Source organism: Triticum dicoccoides, chromosome 4A, assembly GCF_002162155.2.
Source record: "Triticum dicoccoides isolate Atlit2015 ecotype Zavitan chromosome 4A, WEW_v2.0, whole genome shotgun sequence".
In the NCBI taxonomy this organism is placed as follows: domain Eukaryota; kingdom Viridiplantae; phylum Streptophyta; class Magnoliopsida; order Poales; family Poaceae; genus Triticum; species Triticum dicoccoides.
This window is the reverse complement of record NC_041386.1, coordinates 721,918,288-721,925,623: the sequence shown is the minus strand read 5'-3', so window position 1 is coordinate 721,925,623 and position 7,336 is coordinate 721,918,288. Positions and strand designations below refer to the sequence as shown.

The window sequence follows — 7,336 nt, the reverse complement described above, 5'->3', positions numbered from 1 at the left end:
CAATGTTCAGTTAAAAAATGGTAGCTCTGCCCAAGCTATGTTCTCAAGATTCACATTTCCACCCAATAAGACTGTCATATGCTCAAGCACATCACGTGAATAATCAACAATCATAGTACAATTACTCTTAGCTATCTATGTATTAAAGGGAAGTTACAGGCCTAGCCCATGTTATCAAGTGCCCAGGTACAAGAAAACTCCACAATCTGTAAGAAACTCCCTTGTAATTGCCACAGAAAAAGAGAGAAAAGTACATAATCTGATAACTTAATCTACACTTCTGTTTGTAATGCAAGTTTTGAAACACGTCAAGAACATTCAGTGAACTACTCATCTTGCTACTGCAACATAGTAGAATCCTCCCACCAAAGCTGTATCAGAAGCTAATCATCAACCGCACTCACGGCCGTAAGATCATCGCAGGACGTAACAAGGAAACGCGCGGGGAAGACCCAGGTTGACTCCAATTTCAGGTACCGTCTTCCAGTGTTGAAGAGCTGTGTCGAACGGTAATAACATTTTTCCCATAGTTGGACTGCAGCCCAAGGTTTTTCAGACTGATAACTTGGGAAGTATATGTGGTTGCTCCTTCCTCCCCATCCCTCTGGGTTCATGCACGGCAACGCCTTGCACCGCTCGTCAACGCTGATAAAGATGGCCCAGTTATCTAACTTGTTCACTTTCACCCACCTTGCCTTCTTGGTCATGGTGTCCAATGACTCAAGCTTGAAGGGCATGAACTGGAAGGCCTCCGAGCGCATCCGTCTTCCCGCCTCCACAAGTTTGATCAAGAGAAGCGTGTCACCACACACCAGTAGCCATGCTTTTTCATTTGCCGAATAGAGATCTTCGGTTTTATCTTCCTCGAACACAACTTTAAACTTCTCAACAATGAGACTGGGTGACAAGTGAATGATGTAGAACCACCCGAAAGACCCTAGGGCATATGTCTTGCCCTTGAAGGCCACATTTTGTTCAATGGAAAAACGACCAACTTTAGGACTGTGTTTTGTCCAAGAGTCGCTCCCGATGCGCCACAGGAACAGATAGGCTCCAGCACCGACAAGGAGATGCGAATCAGCGGATGCAACAGGGGCAGTTAAGGTGACATAGCTGATGCAAGTGAAGTGAACTGACTGGAGGGAAGGAGGACCAACCTTAGTGCCACTGAACGGATGAACAATATGGAACCCATTGTTGTCGTAGAAGATGAGCTGACCATGGGAGTAGCGCAGAAAGGTCATGCTTCTGAGGTCACTCAAGGAAAGAAAACTGCGAGAGGATGAGGTGGCAGCAGGGTCAGCCAATCTCCATGCGCCTTTGTGGAATAAGGTCCAACAGTTATGCGAGAGAGTCTGTCCACCGTCGGTACGGAGATTGGGGTGGAGGAGCAGAGGCTGGAGAGAGGACCTGCGTGCTGAGAAGAGATCACACCAATGACGACAAGTGGTACCGAAGGCGAGGAGGTCGCGGAACGAGCGTAGTAGAGCGACAATGGGTCGGAGCAGGTCGTCCGGGAGCTCTGCCCATCCTTGTGGCCGAGATGAAGCAAAGAGTGAGGAGGCAGAAGCAGAACATGTCCTGTTGGCCATTATTTGCATGATGGGTCTCTCCCTGTTCAACAAAGCAAATTTAAGAAAAAGGTTAGGCTTGCGAAACAAGGTATAACTGTATAAAAAAGAACATGAGTTACCAAGATGAGCTACCAAGATTCTAAAAAACATGAGTGATGCGTGTCGTTAGGACATCAACGCCAAACTATGTTCCCATCATACACTGAACTGAACAAAGGTACTAATCGCATTGAGTTGTCGCTCCTGAGAAGTTCAGAATAAGATCAACAATGATGAAAAAACTGAATATAAATTATATGGGGAAGTTATATGTATATAATACGCGCTAGATAGACGGCTTGTTTAAGTTTCTTGTAGATCTTTGTTCATACAGATTACACACCACAATCGCCTAGTATTTCTCAAACAAATAATGTATCTGGCAAGTGTCCATGCTGACAGAAAAATAAAAGCAGAGCACATACGAATTTCAGAGCAAATTGAGAATCGGTGACCGACACCCTCTATTATTATCTGCAATGTTGGAGATCTAAAGTGGGAAAGTCTCAATCTGGATTGCTTTTCTTCTTCGAGACTAAGCAGAAAGAATCCATCTATGCCTTAATCCCTACTTGCAGATGTAGGCGGATCTGATGCAACATCCGCAGGTGAAGAGAAACGGGACGAGGTAGGGTTTGGGTGTATTACGTGAGCGACGAGGACGAGGACGAGGAAGCAGTGGCCGCCGGCGCCGAGGAAGATCTCCCGCGGCTGCGCCTCCATGTGCGCCGCCGATTCTTCCAGCTCTCGGATGAGCAGCGCGCCTTCAGAACTCTCGGATAACGCCGGCCCGGCCTAGTCCAGGTATAATGGGCCGAACATGGGTATGACCGTAAGAGCATCTCCGGTTCGGCCCAGGGCTTGAGATAGCGCCTGGAACGAACCGGCAATAATTTCGTCGTTTTCGTCGTGGACTCAAAAAAAAAAAGGCAATAATTTCGTCGTGGGGGTGACTGGGTTTCCCAGCCGCCGCACCCAAGTTGCCCCAGATGCCATTTTTTGAAATATAAAATTGGCCAAACAAGACACAATTTCGTCCAAACTAGATGATTTTCATTGATATTTGTATAAAAAACTAAAAACACAAATTAAAAACGACTACGCCCAGCCACTGCTGCCTCCCGCCATCTACATGCCGAGGAGCCTGTAGAACTAGGTGTAGTCGCTATCGTCACCGTCATCATCGTCACTGTCTCTGCTGCACCCCTGACCAGCGTCGCCGATGCGCGGGGGGTTGGACGGCCCGGGCGCATCCTCGTCGTCGCTGTCGAGGACGACCACGCCGCCCTCCGCGCGTCCGCGGCGCCGAGCGGCGATCTCCACGATCGCCCGGCGCTGGCGCTCCATCTGCTCGCGGACGTAGTCCGCCTTCACCCACTTGAGGGCAGTCTCATAGGCGGCGGGCATGGCCTCGTGCTCCTTCTTCACGGGGAGCAAACCTGGATCGGTCTTCGTAGGAAGGAGAAGGGCGGCCGCCCTCGTTGATGACAAGGGCGCCGCCGTGCATGCGGCGCCCTAGTGGCGTCTCCTGCAGCTCCGGCTTGACGGGGCGAAGTGCCGGCGAGCTGGAGGACAGAGAGCCAGAGCCCGACGACGATGATGTCGCCGTCTCCATTCGCCGTGGCATCCAGGAGCTGTCGCGGCGACGAGAGAAGGAGGGGGCGCCGGGTATCCCAGGCCTCAATGTGCTCAAGGACGGCCTCGAGGGTTCGGCCTGGGACGCCCCACCATCGGCGCCTCCCCTTAGAGTTGTGGCGGCCGCGGGGCTCGACGGCGCTGGTGGCGACAATCTGCTCCTCGTGGCACCGCTCGAAGTACGCCATCCACAGCGTGTTGCTCATCGGGGTCGTACCTCGGCTGATTCCGTTGTGGCTCCGGCAGCGATAACCGGATTTCGGCTCGCCGGGCCGCTCCGGTTGGCGCAGGCGGCACCGGGACACCGCCAGCGCCGAGCCTCCAGGTGCCCGGCACCCGCATGTTCAGGGGCACTGGGTAGTCGGCCTCGTAGAGGAGGCGCGCCTCAACCTCATGCAGATGGCGGCGACCGAAGCCGTTCGCCGCTCCGTCGTCGCCTGGGAAGCGCTCGACCATTGACATTGGCGTGGGAGAGAGTGGGTGAGAGAGGCATCGGCAGCGAGAGGTAGAGAGAAGGGTGTCGGTGGCGAGAGTTTGTGCGTTCACCGGCGAGGGAAGACGGCTTATAGCTGCAGATGGGCGGTGGGAGAGCTGCCACCATGTGCCGCGTGGCGGGAGGGGACGCGTGTCGCCACGCCTTCACTGCGCCGCCCGTGAGGCATCAATGGAAGACTGACCGGCGTGGCGGCCTTGGCATTGATTCCCGTGGGAACCGAGGCGATGAGGACGAGGAAGGCGGCGATTCACTAACTCGGAGGACCCACTCCTTTTCACGCCAAAAAACGTTTTCCCCGTTGCCCCCGGATGCCCCCCAGTGCGCCGGGTTCGGCCTGGGTCCGGCGGCGCCAAAATCGGCCCTAAACAGTGAAAATTGGGCTTCTGTGGGTGCGACTGGGCCGAATTTTCTCCGTCGGCGACGAAAAAGGGCCTTGGGTGGGGGGCATGTTGGGGCGTGGCTGGAGATGCTCTAAGACCTGCTCTATGGCTGTGTGTTTTAAGGCCGACTCCAAAAGTTGTTGGACGACCCCAAACAGACGTCTGCTTTATCCGGATTCTGTCCGTTTGGGTCGGCAAAGTGGACACAAGCGTCCATTTGCGGCCGTCCGCCGGTTGTCGCACCCGACCGGCCGTCACATTTGGTGAAAGCGTTCCGATTTAAACTAAAATTCAAACAAAAAAGGAGATAAAAAATAATATAAACGATAATTATATATTACATTAACGTCCAAAAGTCATGGCCGAACTATTCATCAACTTAAACTCAAAATTATTATAGAAAAGAACAAGACGTCGCCGCCGTGTTCACTGCATGGCGTCGCCACCGTCTTGGTTGCCCTCTTCCTCGTCTGCGCTGAGGTTGACGAAGGGAGGCGACTGCCATAGGTGGGCTGGTGGCGACTGTGGCGGTTGCACAGCAGGGGGCGGCGGTGGCACGTGGAGCGGTGATCATGTGTCGGTGCCAACCAACACGTGTGGCACAGACGCCAACTCCCGCGTGCACGACAAAGTCGAAGTTCACGACCAGGACTGGCCCACCACTGCCGGGTTCCACCGGGGTTCCGCGTCGTCTGCCTCCTCCAGCTCAGGGATGATGACATCCCCGACGGACGAAAGCGCGATCTGCACCTCCAGGCCATCCCACTAGGCGTTCTCAAACTCCATCACTGAGTCGGGGGGGGGGAGGGGGGCAGCGAGGGCGCACATCCGCTCCGTCGTGCCCTAAAGCGCGGACGAGGAGGGCTTGGAGGACATGGTGCCCTAGAACGTGACTGCATGGAGGGCAAAAAAGGTCTGGTGGCGTGATAACCCACAAGTATAGGGGATAAATTGTAGCCTCTTTCGATAATAAGAGTGTTGAACAAAACGAGGAGCTAAAGGTAGAACAAATATTCCATCAAGTTCTATCGACCACCGATACAACTCTACGCACGCTTGACGTTCGCTTTACCTAGAACAAGTAAGAAACTATAAGGACTTTGCAGGTATGATAGGATAGGTTTGCAAGATAATAAAGAGCACGTAAATAAAAAGTAGGGGCTGTTTAGATGAAGACAAAACTAAGTTAGTTTTAATAGAGAGCTTTTTGTCACGAGAAAGTTATTTGTCCCTAGGCAATCGATAACTAAACCGGTAATCACTATTGCAATTTTTTTGAGGGAGAGGCATAAGCTAACATACTTTCTCTTCTTGGATCATATGCACTTATGATTGGAACTCTAGCAAGCATCCGCAACTACTAAAGATCATTAAGGTAAAACCCAACCATAGCATTAAAGCATCAAGTCCCCTTTATCCCATACGCCAGAACCCCCTTATTCGGGTTATGCTTCTGTCACTCAAGCAACCCACTATAAGCGAATCATGAACATATTGCAACACCCTACAGCGGGAATCCCTCATGCTTGCGCGACACGGAGGGCACAATAGGACAACACCAATAATAAAACATGCAATTCAAACCAATCACGATCATCAATTAACCCATAGGACAAAACGGATCTACTCAAACATCATAAGATAGCCATACATCATTGGGAAATAATATATAGCGTTGAGCACCATGTTTAAGTAGAGATTACATCAGGTAAAAGAGGGGTTACACCGCTGCATAGAGGAGGGAAGAGTTGGTGATGAAGGCGGTGGAGTTGTTGGTGTAGATCATGGTGATGATGATGGCCCCGGCGGTGTTCCGGCGCCACCGGAAGCGAGGGGGAGAGAGCCCCCCTTATTCTTCTTCTTCCTTGACCTTCTCTCTATATGGGAGAAGGGTTTCCCCTCTAGTCCTTGGCTTCCATGGCATGGGAGGGGCGAGAGCCCCTCCGAGATTGGATCTGTCTCTCTGTCTCTCTCTGTTTCTGCGTTCTTGATTCTGCCCTTTCACCGTTTCTTATATATCCGGAGATCTGTAACTCCGATTGGACTGAAACCTTCGCCAAGATTTTTTCCCCGAAAATTAGCTTTCTTGCGGCCAAAGAAGAGCAGCAACCGCCTTACGGGGTGCCCACGAGGGTCAGGGGCACGCCCCCTGCCTCGTGGCCCCCTCGGGCACCGTCTCGCGTTGATTTTTCTTCCCAAATATCACAAATATTCCAAAAATATTCTCCGTCCGTTTTTATCCCGTTCGGACTCCGTTTGATATGGGTTTTCTGTGAAACATAAAACATGCAACAAAAAGGAACTGAAACTGGGCACTGGATCAATATGTTAGTCCCAAAAATATTATAAAAAGTTGCCAAAAGAAGTATATGAAAGTTGAATAATATTGGCATGGAGCAATCAAAAATTATAGATACGACGGAGACGTATCAGCATCCCCAAGCTTAATTCCTGCTCGTCCTCGAGTAGGTAAATGATAAAAAGATAATTTTTGATGTGGAATGCTACCTAGCATAATCTTGATCATATATCTAACCACTGCATGAATATTAAGACACGAGTGATTCAAAGCAATAGTCTATCATTTGACATAAAAATGATAATACTTCAAGTGTACTAATAAAGCAATCATGTCTTTTCAAAACAACATGGCCAAAGAAAGTTATCCCTACAAAATCATATAGTCTGGCTATGCTCCATCTTCACCACACAAAATACTCAAATCATGCACAACCCCGATGACAAGCCAAGCAATTGTTTCATACTTTTGACGTTCTCAAACCTTTTCAACTTTCACGCAATACATGAGCGTGAGCCATGGACATAGCACTATAGGTGGAATAAAATATGATGGTGGAGGTTGTGTGGAGAAGACAAAAAGGGAGAAAGTCTCACATCGATGCGGCTAATCAACGGGCTATGGAGATGCCCATCAATTGATGTCAATGCGAGGAGTAGGGATTGCCATGCAATGGATGCACTAAGAGCTATAAGTGTATGAAAGCTCAAACTGGAAACTAAGTGGGTGTGCATCCAACTTGCTTGCTCATGAAGACCTCATGCATTTGAGGAAGCCCATCATCGGAATATACAAGACAAGTTCTATAATGAAAATTCCCACTAGTATATGAAAGTGACAATATAGGAGACTCTCTATATGAAGAACATGGTGCTACTCTGAAGCACAAGTGTGGTAAAAGGATAGTAACATT

General features: G+C 50.2%; 1 protein-coding gene across 1 annotated transcript; it reads right to left on the bottom strand.

Annotated features, from left to right (window-relative positions):
- Positions 1-207: 207 nt before the first annotated feature.
- On the bottom strand, positions 208-2,336 carry LOC119284257. The gene is made up of 3 exons (XM_037563455.1): positions 2,262-2,336; positions 1,694-1,713; positions 208-1,614 (listed from the first exon to the last, which is right to left on the bottom strand). The coding sequence occupies exons 1-3, from the start codon at positions 2,334-2,336 to the stop codon at positions 384-386; spliced, it is 1,326 nt and encodes a 441-aa protein (XP_037419352.1). The 3' UTR covers positions 208-383.
- Positions 2,337-7,336: the final 5,000 nt, after the last annotated feature.